The sequence below is a fragment of the Diadema antillarum genome, unplaced genomic scaffold, assembly GCF_040938485.1.
Source record: "Diadema antillarum isolate AM-2024a unplaced genomic scaffold, OU_Dant_1.0 scf00000007, whole genome shotgun sequence".
Taxonomy (NCBI): domain Eukaryota; kingdom Metazoa; phylum Echinodermata; class Echinoidea; order Diadematoida; family Diadematidae; genus Diadema; species Diadema antillarum.
The window spans coordinates 4270564-4284658 of record NW_027270896.1 but is presented as its reverse complement, the minus strand read 5'-3'; the positions used below and the strand labels follow the sequence as shown (position 1 = coordinate 4284658).

The 14095-nt window shown below is 39.1% G+C and overlaps 1 protein-coding gene across 1 annotated transcript; it reads left to right on the top strand.

Moving 5' to 3' along the window:
- The first annotated feature begins 1788 nt into the window (after positions 1-1788).
- On the top strand, positions 1789-13450 carry LOC139716731 (development-specific protein LVN1.2-like). The gene is made up of 6 exons (XM_071628265.1): positions 1789-1852; positions 4835-4947; positions 7109-7266; positions 11149-11239; positions 11473-11661; positions 13317-13450. Exons 2-6 carry the CDS (start codon positions 4848-4850, stop codon positions 13448-13450), a joined length of 672 nt encoding a protein of 223 aa, XP_071484366.1. The 5' UTR covers positions 1789-1852; positions 4835-4847.
- The last annotated feature ends 645 nt before the right edge of the window (positions 13451-14095 follow it).

The window sequence follows — 14095 nt, the reverse complement described above, 5'->3', positions numbered from 1 at the left end:
AACAATTGTTAGAAATCTTACATTAGGTCTCAACCAAAACTATACGATCCCTGTAAATGAATTAACGGACTTATATCACCATGTGCATGGTAATTCTGTATTGGGCCATTCATTTTTGGAGAAAGGGTAACATTTCCCTTTTGTACATAATGCACAGCAGAAGTAATCCTATTGTCCCTACTCGAAATTACGTTCGGTGAAGTAGTTTAAATGACACGATACCTGCACACCAATCATGTCAAAGATAAACATCTTACAGCCCTAAACTACCCTTCTTCAAAGCCCTTTTTTGTTATACGGCCTTTGCATAAAAGCAAAAATGTGATGAAGTTGCATTTCTACAATGTTTGTTAGCTTGTTTGTTCGTTTATTTTTGGCACAGTGCATAAAGTCACACAGGTTGTAAATCATTGTTAGTAGCTACTATTTAGTAGCTCTATTTGTAACAAATCAAGCACATTGGCTGGCAAAATCAGGGACCTGGTCTACTTTTTTATTTGAGGACCCAGGTAGGTCATACATTGACATAACATTGCACAACGGATCAAATTGGCACGCTACGTTTAGAACTCAAAATAATATAAGATAAGATAAGATAAGATAAGATAAGATAAGATAAGATAAGATAAGATAAGATGACATGAACGAAATGACTAGAAATATAATTTCAACAATGTTGTAAATTTTTCAAGGCAGACCTTTCGAAACACAAAACAAAATAAAAACAACGGATATGAAGGAAATACTTCTTAATCAAGAATAAAAAAAAAACATTACTTACAACTGTACGACTGTGATCCACCTGTTCATGCAGAGATCGCTCATAATTGTTGCAGTATCGTGGAATATGTTGCTTGGAATTGGAAAGTTTGGGTTGGCGACAGACACCAAGACATTTTTAAACTTTCGGAAATTTATTCTAATCCCCTGGTGTTTATCAATATGAAGTATTAATGAATGCGCACTGAGTCTCTGGATTACTATAGGCAGATAGGTTTACGTTAAATAGGTGCACATAATGTTACTATTTATTATTATTATCAATCAAAGTGAGGACTTTATTAAAAGGGGGAGATATCAAGGGGGAATGGTTACGATAGCAGCAACTGCAACCCATTTATATATAATACCGAATGTACAGATAGCTGCTGGCAGGTATTCGCGTCCAGAACCATCTGATTGGGGAAGAGGGATGGTACAGGTGTATAGGCCTGCTTGTTTTTCATCTTGTTTTTAAAGTCACACTCCCACACTCACAATTAGATGTTCCATTGCGAAGTTATTCGTAACATATATTTTTGTATTTATCCTGTTATCATATTTCTTCTTTCTTTGGGCAAAAACAGAGATTGCTCTAAACACGCCGACATTATAGTTGCGTGCTATCTCGACATACAACTCAATGCCGTTTGACATGTATTGATTTGGCTGGGGCAGTGCATATCACGTGCATTGTATACATACGTCATGTCTTTATTGAGACCCAAACAGTCACCTGACCAACAAAATCTTTACTCAGGAGCACGTGGAATGCGTCGATGTGTTCGATCCACGCACGCCACCACTTACTCATGCAGTACTAGTCACCTTCAACATCTAAGTCGTGTAAAGCAGTGGGGTTTTTGTTCTTGTTATTGGGTTATACCGTCGACATATCACGACACCATGTTTTTGGACTCTGTACCCAAGCGACAGCAGACGACCTACGCTAGCATTAATTGTTGCCTCTCGGGAGATGGGGTCAATGTATTTATAACGTCTAGCTCGGATCTGAGAAGACTCACTACAGCGTGCACGGCGACTTGAATTATACGTGTGGTTCGGAAATCTCTCATACGAACACCTTGCATCGGTAAGTTATCTGGCGATAGATAGAACCAGGGAGGTGTTTTCCACCTCCCTGGATAGAACAGTAGGTGGAAAAGTAGTTTAGCATGATACAATTCCTGGCTGGGACATACCTGTAGCTACTGCTAAAGCAGACGTGCATGTGTTGAAGTGAAAAGCTCAAAATAATTTTAGCCCCTAAAACTCAGGATAGCCCTATCGGTGATGATCGAATGATTGCATCCACTACCCTGCACAATTCATATCAGTCCTGCTTCATATCTAAAATAGTACCTGAACTTATCCAGCCACCACCTCCAGCTTTGGGCTATCGATATCTCCTCGGCAGGTGTAATTGTGTGTTACAGGGATGGTACTTGGTAGGGCCTCAGGGATGCCAAGTTCAAAAAATTTTTATGAGTGAGATTTTCATGACTCGGCATCTCGGCGCGCGAATGTGTGCGCGAGCGAGGGTGTGGGAGGGGTTTTTCCCCCTGTGGCCTCCCACAGTAGGGAGCTTTTTCAATTTTTAGCTCTTAATGGTGCGATCAGGTGCATACTTAAGTGACTATTTTTTACTTACTTCGAAAGACAAAAGGAAAATATACCTTCAATTTCAACTATCACGTTAATCTTTTAAGCTATGCTCCTTATTTATGCCCAAGTTGAAGACATCGCCCGATGAGTGAGAAAAATGGGTGTGATGCGTGAGATCGTGAGATGGCCCCTAAATGCTTGAGTCTCACGCAGAATGCGTGAGACTTGGTAGCTCTGGGGCCTACAGTTTTGGTTGAGATGGTCATTGTGTGTTAAAGGGACGGTAGCGCCCATACTTTTAGTTGAGATGGGGCTTGAGGTTTTCAAAGCTTTTTGGCGATTATTTTTTTTGAAATAATGAGAAACCTCTTATGAAATATGAAAAAGCAAAATACATAATTCTAAGGTGAATTCAAAGTTTATTTTGATGAAAATCGATTTTGAACTGGCTGAGATATTCAACAGTAATACAAAGCGATCCTAATAAAAGGTGGGACCCACCTTTTATCAGGATCGCGATGTTTTACTTTGTTTTTGGATATCTCGGCCATTTTCAGGACCAATTTTCATCAAATAAACTTAGAGTACCTCTTAGAATATCATACTTTTTTTGAAACAATTCATGCAGAGGTTTCTTAGTACCTCGCAAACACGTAAAAGCGGAATTCACACCACAACCAATACAATACATCCCTAGGCTTTAGGACCATAGTTTGCACGGTTATGCTCAGTGTTGTTACGCACAGCCATGACATCAGCGTCTTAGTCGTCAAGATAATACAAGCACCTTCTCTCGGCTCCCCATCCAACTCGAACCCCAGCTGAAATGCAAAGCCTTAGACTGCTCTATCCCAATCGAATAGTTTTGATACTGATATACTGTAGTTTAGTAGGTATGCTTTGCTTCTGAGTTTGTAATTAATTGTACCATTCTGATTCCAGTATGATGAGTGGTAAGTTAATGCTATTGGCTTGATAACTGAACAATTTGTGACGTATTTTGCTGTCTGTTTAATAGTTGATGTTACGGTTATTTATTACAGTGAGATCAATTATTTTCATGAAATTTTTGAAGGCTTCCGTGGCGGTAGAACGTTGGCTGGTAGAATGCTTAACGGTACACCATGTATTCCTCTTAGACAGGGTATGTGTTTGGCCCTGAAAACGGCATACTCAGACCCGACGTTTCGGCAAGCATGTTCTCGCCATTCGAGAACATGCTTTCCGAAACGTCGGGACTGGGTAGGCCGTTTTGAGGGCCAAACACATACCTTATATGCAAAGAATACGTGCGTGGTGCACCGTTAAGCATTCTACCACCTAATTATTTTCTTGTTAGAATCTCTGTGATAAATGTCCATTGTGACCATAGACACACTAAAAATCATTCTCCTTTTTTTCTCATATTTCTCCATGAGTCTCCATCGGGGAATCGCATAACCGTGACGTTTTATGGGCGTCGTGGTCTAGAAGCATAACATACTGACAATTTTATCTTCATATCCTGGTATAAGCAAGTAAATAATTTTAAAAGCCACTAAGAAAACCCGTTATTATAAAAAGTTCTAGTAGAAAAAAGAACCACTTTCATATATACTTTAAACCGCAGATACTAAGCGGTTAAACGGTGGTAAGCTTGTTAGTCTCTACTTAACGCTTTTTCTTTCAAGTTTCAAGAATATGGATATGGTTATGAGGGCTGAAACATCGCGTTATATATGAGTCAGAAGCCCATCATAAAGAAACGATTGTCTTGTTATCTAAAGGAAATTGTACTTGTACTTGTGCAAGTTGAAAGTTGAGTATAAGTCAGTCATAGTTTTTTTTTTTTTTTTATACGATAACGCTTATTGTAATGCAGTGGTGTTCGTGTGCAGAAAGATCAACTATCGTTAATACCTCCGAGTATTAATCTTTAATCTATCGAAATGATACAGGTAGGCTTTGTAAGGCAAATTAGTGAATTGGGATGATTGCCTGTATTTCCCACCTATATAGTGATATCGATCGAGCCTACGTACAACCTCTGAGTCGATCGCGAATCACGTCCAGTCATGCTAGTAGCTACTGTTATCTTATCGTCATCATTATTGCTCATTCTTTTTTTCTTGTCTACCTTAAAAGTATTGTTTACCTTTTGGAACAATAATTTAAAAAAATCAAGTAATCACATGTGATGCATATGTGTAGAGCAGTTGTATCGCAAAACATCGTACCACATAAGAATTTCATAATAAAGCCTAAAATACAAGGATATATCACCAAGTTTCTCAATAAATCATTGATGTAGACGGTTTAGTGTAGAAGCAATTTTATCATAGCTATTGTTCACATTTTGTATATTTAACAATACTTATTAACTTTGGTTGTTTCTATGCCTAACTCATAATCTAGAACTATTTTGAAGCACTAAAGCTGGGTTTTTTGTTTCACATGCAAATAATATAAATAATGCCTTTAATCTCTTTAGCGTGCGTGCAAGTATGGCGAGGCTGTCGCTCCTGTTGACTTTGGCAGCCGTGGTGGCCACGGTGAATGCTCAAAAGCGATGCTGCACTCCGGAGCAGTTCATGGCGGGTGTTGGTAAGCCGAGCCTTTATGCTTCCGTTTGTATTCTATGGCCCGAATTTACGAAGGTGGTACAATTGAACCATCGTTTAAACCATGGACAATTTGTATGGAGCGCCAAGTGTCACATGACCTATTTCGTTACGAAATCAGTCATGTCGTCACGAAATGACTAACCATGGTTTCAATTGTACCACCTTCGTGAATTCGAGCCAATTTGTTTGTTTTGTTAATAATGTCTGGTCGAATCATCACGTTGTGTTCGTATGTGTGTGTGAGGATCTGTGTTGTGTCTCTGTGTTTCTTGTTAGTTTTTCACAGTTTCTGTCCTGTGTCTATTGTTTTGTAGGCGCCGAGATCCCATGTTTTCTTTGAGAATGCCGATTTACGTTCACTCTCCTCTTACGTGTAGGAGAGCGAAATGTCATATTCACGCTTGATATTACTACTGCTCCGAAGTTTGTACATTGTTATGATCCTTTGATAATTATGACTTTAGACTTGACACTATCCACCAATCATATTTAGATTCTTTTTATCAAATCGAAATCAATCAGATAAATCTTGGAACAATGCGAACCTTGACAAATGTTGTACTGTTACGAAATGCATAATGGACGAACATGGTCAAATAATTGAGTGCACAGTATTTCTGTCCTAATTGACTGCTTTAATGTCAAACAGACTTTTAGTTGATATAACCAAGGAGGTATAGGTGAACTCGCCTGATTGTACCTCCTTATTCTAATTTCCCATCGAGTTACGACGCAGAAATTATGACATTGAATTGGTATCATCTTTTTATTGTTTGTTTGTTTGTTTCCGCTTATCACAAGATAGTTTTCTGTCACGGTTAATTGAATCTTTAAATTCAGCTGTCTTCATAAATACACATAAAAGAAGAACAACACGCTGCACAAGTAGGTCTTATGATAATACTAGTTGCACAGTCACTTTAGTACCAACTTAGCAGTGTGGTGTGTCTTTTTTTTCGCTCTCTCGGATTGACCTTTCATATTCGACTTCTGTTGACTTTCGAGTAAGTTTCGTGCAATGTAAAGAATGGCTCTGACGGTACGCAAAACCTTCCGTCGAATTAGTCAATGTGGCATGAGCAAACTTCGTGAAAGTTTACCTTTGATCTTTGTATACAGCTGCTGTACAAATGTAATCATTTACATTATGTGTGCATGTGTGTGCAACGTGTGGTTTTATGTTGCCTGGTAGAGGTATGTTTCATTTAATACGTGAAAGCAAGAGATTATTATGGAGAGGGGTGAATTTTGAGGGGTGGGCTTTCTTCAATCTTGTCTTCTTCCACTAAATTAATGAAATTTTTAAGATAATACTGGTATAACAATTATGATAATAAAACGTATCTTCTATATCTTGGGTAGTCTCTTTAGTGTTGTCACTGCTCTGCCAGAGGGCCGTGCCATTATCATTGCCCTAGCGTTGCCAGCTACCCATTTATACAACTGAGTCGAGAAGGACATGGTGGGTAAAACATCTCATCCAAGGATGTAAGCACTAGGCGGGAATCGAATTCCAGTCCTCCGATTATTGCTTTACTTGAAAAAAAAATCCAGCAAAGAAATTACAAGAAATCGTGTCATATCATATTTGAGAAAATGAATAAAGAAGAAAATACGCTTTGGTATTTGGAAAGAGTATAGAACCAACGCTGAAGATTAGTTTTAAAAAGTCACGTTTAGGTTCAAAACAACATTCGTTCACTCTCCATTCAAGCAAAAACATTTCTTATCAAAACAAAATTTTCATTGATTTTGAAATTCAGCCAGGAGATATATCATCCACTTTCTAATCATCAAAGACACGACCCTCGTCACTTGGGTGAATGGTAGCTCGAAATCCTTCTATAAAAGTTTTCGGGCTTTCATTGTCTGCAATGTTATCAGGGTACTGAGATGAGGGATCGGGGTGTGTAATCATGTGCATTAATATCAGTATTTACTTCAACGTTCAAATTCTTTTCACTTTAGGAATCACCGTAATGACAATATATATTGTACGTCTTTTTTAAGGTACGTCATTGCGCGCCTTATATCATAGCGCTGCAGTCTTTCTGCCTTCTAGCTGCATGTTAAAATTGAAGTGATGAATGTTGCGTTGATATATAGGCCTATATCACGTGCTCTTCGCTTGCTCCATTCAGGCGCCACAATTGGTGAGTCCGACCCCGGACCCACGGCCCTGTACTCCAACTCCTACGGGGCGTATGACTTCACAAACAAAAGGTTCGGACTGAACGTGACGATTGCTTTCCTGAATGACACCTCCATCAGCTATCGCCTTGTTCAAAAGTTCAGCAAGGTAATGTCTCTCCGGACCACTTCTAAGTGTGTTAGCTCGAATCGGCTTAAATGAGAGCTACGTAATTCTAACTAAAAAAATAATGTTGTCATAAGTATCATGTTCTGTTCTTAATTTTGCAATTGAATACACTGGCATCACACAATCACATGCATCTGCTGATTCACTTGATAACTGGACCATGTGAGTTAGTTTTTTGGTTTTTTTCACCAATGGTGTAAAAAATTACTTTATGACACAAGGAAAAGAAAGAGAATGGAAATGATCTAGAAATCATTTTCCGTGAAAACAACGATCATTGTATCCCCCGAAAACAGTTGAAAGGATGCTATAGATTTGGCATCGTCGCGACGGCGCCGCCGTCGCTGCAGCTCCGTCCGGCTCAGAGATATTCTTGTATTAAAGCGTTCTATCAGCTGCAGTTCTTTTTGGATCACCTTCAAGTTTGCTATGAAAGTTCGTAATGGTAAAACAAAGACGCATATCGTTGTAGGTGGTGGCGCCCTCACTTGTTCTGTCTTATAAAAGGTAATATTGTGTGCCCGATACTGGCCGCGTTTCTAGACCGTTTTTATTCCACATTTATTTTGGTATGTCAGGGTGTCATAGGGTGCGTTTATCAACTCCTTTTCTCGGCAGAAACAGGTTATCCAAACAGCTTTCAAGGAATTTTTACGAGTTGATAAACGCAAATCTGTTTTGAAAGCCCTTTAGGAAAGCCTTTACGAAAGGGTGCGTTTATCAACTCTCCTTTCTCGGCAGAAACAGGTTATCCAAACAGCTTCAAGGAATTTTTACGAGTTGATAAACGCAAAGCTGTTTTGAAAGCCCTTTAGGAAAGCTTTTTCGAAAGCCCCAAATTTGTGGCTATCCAAACAGGTTTCCTAAACAGGTTTTCAGAAACCTGTTTGTAAAAGCCTTTTGGAAGTTGATAAACGCAAAGCTGTTTTGAAACGGCTTTGTAGTCTGGTACATCAGTACTTGTACTTCTCCTCGGGTCGAATAGCGCAATGCAGCTGTGCAGTGACAGGCCAGTTAAAAAATCGTGTTCGCGAAGAGAGTTGATAAACGCAACTATTTTGAAAGCCGTTTCTAAAGGGCTTTGGAAGGGTTATCGAAAGCCGTTTAAACAGGGGAAAGTTGATAAACGCAGCCAAAGTCTCATGCCGCCACTCAGAAATATTTGAAGTATGTGCTAAACTGGAGCTGCCTCACAGATAGGAAGACAATTGATTCATGTGGCATTGCATCATGACTCGTCACTCTCAAAGGAAGATATGTCTTTATGATGGTAATTGCTTTTCGCCGTCCCTTCTTAGAAAACAAGCGGCACATTAATAGTACAGGCAGTCAGGGCTTTGGAAAGGGCTCTCAAACTTTCAAACTTTCAAACTTTCAAACTTTTTTTTTTTCACTTTCTTTCTTCAACAGAATGTACACGAAACAATATCATAAATTTGACATGCGAATCGTTGTAAATATATATAACCAGACAGGATTAACAACATGTTCTTGTCTACATGATCTGTACAATAAAGATACATACACTCTATATACACCCTGAGGAGAAAATAAAAAGTGGAGGTACCCACTCAAAAGACTTTTAAGCTTGTAACATATGGATACCTCTGAGGAAAAGGGGGAACATGGGGTGAAAACTTACAACTACAAAGAGTGCGGGAAACTGGGGAAGTGGGGAATAGAGAAAAAAAAGCAAAAGTGTGAAAAAAGGGAACAAAAAACAGGGAAAAGAGGAAGAGAAAGAGAGAGAGAGAGAGAGAGAAGCCAAAAAATTGTTGATGCATACACCAAGGGCGAAAGCCCACAGAGACAATTAGCTAAGTGTTTTCGAAAGGGCTATCGAAAGGGCTATCGAAAGCCGTTTAAACAGGGGAAAGTTGATAAACGCAGCCGACGAAAACAAGCGGCACATTAATAGTACAGGGAGTGGACGGGGCTTTCGAAAGGGCTATGGAAAGGGCTATGGAAAGGGCTATCGAAAGGGCTTTCGAAAGCCGTTTAAACATGGGAATGTTGATAAACGCAGCCAAACGCAGCCAAAGTCTCATGCCGCCACTCAGAAATATTTGAAGTATATGCTAAACTGGAGCTGCCTCACAGATAGGAAGACAATTGATTCATGTGGCATTGCATCATGACTCGTCACTCTCAAAGGAAGATATGTCTTTATGATGGTAATTGCTTTTCGCCGTCCCTTCTTAGAAAACAAGCGGCACATATATAGTACAGGCAGTCAGGGCTTCGGAAAGGGCTCTCGAAAGGGCTATGGAAAGGACTATCGAAAGGGCTATCGAAAGAGCTATCGAAAGCCGTTTAAACAGGGGAAAGTTGATAAACGCAGCCATAGACAAATCTAGACATCGATACCTATTAGCAATGCTGCCCTCACTGTATCACCTTTTACAGAGTCAACGACCACCCTCAGCAGGTCAAAATTTGCAAAAATGCTTATTTATGCTACAACTTCGATGTTCCTCAACGGATTTAATTTTGACTTGATGGGTGGACATTCTACATTTTTAGAACTTACTGTTTGTACTGAGGGCATGCCGCGGACGGGTGCCTTCAGTGTACCGGTTGGGAATGATGCCACGTAAGATAAATCTATCAGCCACATTTCACATCGGTTTTCATTCAAACTTGCTATGGATGTTTATGGGGGTTATTCTAAGTAACAACAGTTTTTATTGACACCCCCCTCATTGTTCTCACTTTTATAGGATGCCATGTCATATGCCTTGAGCGTGCTATACCAGCCTCATTTCTCGTCGGATTTTATTTCATCCCGCGACAGTTATCATATTACACAACACCTCCATCTCCAATAAGTCGAAACACATGTTTTTTTTTCCCTCTCTTCAAGGACAGGTTCTAAAAGAACAATATTTATGGCCCGAACTCACGAAGGTGGTACAATTGAAACAATGGTTCAAAACCATGGACAATTTTTATTGAGCGCCAAGTGTCACATGGCCTATTTCGTTACGAAATCAGTCATTTCTTCAACCAAGTGATCATTTTGTAACGAAATGAACATTTTGTCGACGAAAAAGCTATTACGTCGACGAAATGACTGATTTCTTAACGAAATAGTCCATGCGACACTCGGCGCTCCATACAAATTGTCCATGGTTGAAAACGTGGTTTCAATTGTACCACCTTCGTGAATTCGGGTCTATATATTTTTGAATAATGCATAAGTCAGAACAAATTGACTCTAAATCTGAATGAATGAAAGAAAGCAGACACTGCAAAAGGTGTTAATTGAGAAAAGTGGCTAAGACAGTCCGCAGCTATCAGAGTATTAATCTCGCCAACCTGTGTTCTTGGCGATAAATGAGACAAAAAGTCAAATATAATCCTCCTCATCAACCGCAACAGAGGGAATATCAGTTTTAACAGTTTTTACACACTTCTTTACCGCATTTTATTCATGACAACTCTTAAATTTGAAAGAAGTAGCATTGTTTTTTTTTTAGTTGAAAGTTAAGAGTGTGTAAAGGTTTCTTTTTATAATAGGACGAAAGACACGTATGTAATACTTATCATGTTACACAGTTCTGCAAAAAATAAAGTCTCACAAAACGTACAAGAAAATGATTTCCCATTCGTTTTATGATACCTAGCCTGTTATTTAGAAGTTATTTTGAAGAATGATTTTTTTTCAGAAAATATAACAAAACTCAGGATTGACCGTCTGGTCCCGTTTTATATGTTTTGAATCCTCACTTAAAATCAGGAGGTGCGATTTTCCTCTTTTGTGTTGCGTTGCACTGTCATACATTCCTTGGTCATGCTTGAATACATGTACTTTCTTTTATTTATTCTGTTCTCACATGCGCCCCTTTTTACTGACTTCAGGCGGAAAGTTTCCAATGGATCATCTACGACCAATACAAGCTTTGTATCAAACAACCAGTCACTCAACCGGCTTTTCAGAACTGCGTTCCAGGTAGGCAACGACACCATTTTCTGGCATGCAATATGCTAAATTGTAAAACAAATCAAAATTTCAGTTCATTGGAAATCAAAAGATATCTTTTCGTCTAGAGACGAAATTCCATGTCCAAAAATACCAAGTAGTATGTCGCTGTTTTTAAGGATCTACATGTCGTTAAAATCTGTGTCTCATTTTTATCTTCTTTTTTTTTGTGCCACCTATTTTTTCCCATCCTAATTTTCTAGAGAACGCTACGTTCTATGGTACCATGTCAATTGGCGGACCTTCAGGACTTATGGTTGACGTCTGGTCATTCGAGATGTCCACCCCGAAGGACCCTTTGGATGGGAGGGTATCGGCCACAGTCATCCAAAATAACTGTTACCCGGTTGGTAACTCATTCGCTGGTGTTCGCTACCAGGGATCTGAATCAGGTATATTTTCCCTCTCTCTAGGGATGCAACTTTTGCATACCTCAAAATGTGAGCTTACAAGTGTTACCACCCCCCCCCCCCCCCCAAAAAAAAAAAAGAAAAAAAAAGAAGCCAAATATGACGTTTGCGTTCAGGTAACAGTTTTGAATAGATAGAAGAGAGAATCTCAGCCGTCAAACGTTATGAGGCGTACCACTTTTAATTACTTCCAGGCTTTCTTGCAAACACATGGGTAAAAATACGGTAACAGTTCGTTATTTCGGAGCTTCGTTTATCAGAAAATTAAATAAGGTTCGTTATTTCGATGTTTTCAGAAACATTAATTGAATAATGTTCACTACTCTGCAGGTTCGATATTTCGAAGGTTCTTTAATCCGAATATAGAATAAAATGTGTAATTCCGGAGATTCCTTAATCCATCAATGTAAACGAATTATTACGAACCTTATTTCTTTTCCGATATCTAATTAACCTTCGGAATAACGTGCCATCACTCTATAATTTATCTCTACGGGGTGATTGATGCTACAGTCATACACGGCCGGGTCACAAAACGGATTTGATCCCGGTGAAAATGAGCAGGATTAGTCCCGGAGTGGAGGGTAATTTATGCTACAGTCACACACGGCCGGATTTCGAATTAAAACCGTATCGACCCGGTTCGAGCCGTAGAGACCCGTACTGACCCGTAGCGAACCATATAAAAATCCGCTTTAAATCCTTATTTACCTGAATCCTGTCCGACCCCTATCGACCCGTGTCAACCCGCTTCGACCCGTACCGACCCGGATGTAAACCTTGTCATCATCCGTTGCATGAAGGCAATGCGGTATACGGCAAGGGTCCATACTGTTTTACGCTGCGGGTTGCACTGGGTCGATGTGAGTCAATGCGATTCGAACCGGGTCAATTCGGGTATTAATACGAAATTGAAAACCATGAGAAAATTTTGAACATGACCAAAAAAAATTCACCGCCGTATCGAACCCCCCGGAATCCATCAGGAATTGACACGGGTTACGATGCGGGTCTCCACTGTTGGAACCGAGTCGATACGGTTTTAATTCCTTATGGACCCGGTTCGAAACCCGGCCGTGTGTGATTGTAGCATAACGTTTATCAAATTTACAGAACCTGACCTTGTAAAAAGTGACAATAGCCAGCTTAATCTTAAACAATCGCATTAGCAAACTTACTTCTCTGCTACATTGTACTATTCATTTCATTTTTATTTCATTTCCGGCAAAAGCATATAATATGAAAATTTCATATAAAAAGATTAAGTACAATGTAATTTTTACAGTTCCAAATAAAATTTAAATACACGTCATTTGTTTACATGAATCAATAAACATACTAGTTGAAGAAATACATGGACAAAATGTGACTGAAACATAACAAAGAAAAGGTCGGAAATGGAGGGGACTGCTAAAAAGCCAAGCTTGTAGGATGCAGTCCCCTCGTGAGTCGTGAAAATTATAGTAATAACGTAATACTATTGCAGATAGTAGTGATGTGATTACGCAGCATTGATTCTTTTATCCTTATGACATAGATGATTATTTTTATTTTTGTTTTTCCATTACCTGGATTGGTTGTTATATGGAATAATACTTGTATTTTGAACCAAACATACCTTGTCCTACTACATTTAGTTCCCATGGTGACTACTTCCGGAGTCTTTAATATGACCGAAGGCATCCCCGATCCTGATGCTTGGTTCACCCTTCCCAGTTACTGCCAGAAAGAGGTATGTTTGGCTGTGCTGCAGTTATTTTCATATTTGTAACCCCCCCCAAAAAAAAAAAAACAAAAAACACACACACACAAAAAAAAAAACACAACAACCCCAAACCCCCCAAACAACAAAAACAACAACTTTTTTTCTCTGTTTTTCCAAGGAGTTTTCATTAAAACATACATATTTATATATATTGTTTAAGCAAATCAATAACTTCGAAAAAGACTAAAACAATAAACAGGAAATCTTTAAATACACAGTGTGCAAAAAAGCAAGTATGGGTGTACATTTCATATTTATGCAAAAAATTCCATTTTATTACGCGTAAACTTTTGGAGGTCATAGATTTCGATAATTATGATCATCATTGTAATGTTGACTGAAAAGAATGATTAAAGAAATTACAACATGATATCTTTAAATCCCTTCCGGGGGATACCGCCAAAACACAACGTTTCACTGGTCTGGCGGGATGTCTCAGTCGACACTGTCAATGGAATTAACCGCTAGAGTGTAGGTAACATTATAAAAGAAGTTTGAACGCAGATAAAACGAGTGAATTTATTCAAGAATTATGCACATTTTCCTGCAGGGTCAAAGTTTTAGTATGCGAATATTACGCCTGTTTACATTATACACTGTACATGATAGGCCTATATCAGGGCTCGACACTAACGGTGGCCCGGTGGCCCG

What these genes read in the sequence shown, in the direction of transcription:
- LOC139716731 (XM_071628265.1), top strand. Translation starts at nt 4,848, where the DNA reads ATGGCGAGGCTGTCGCTCCTGTTGACTTTGGCAGCCGTGGTGGCCACG. An exon ending in TTGTTCAAAAGTTCAGCAAG is followed by an intron (nt 7,267 to 11,148) that starts GTAATGTCTCTC and finishes TACTGACTTCAG; the next exon opens with GCGGAAAGTTTCCAATGGAT. An exon ending in CTACCAGGGATCTGAATCAG is followed by an intron (nt 11,662 to 13,316) that starts GTATATTTTCCC and finishes TACTACATTTAG; the next exon opens with TTCCCATGGTGACTACTTCC.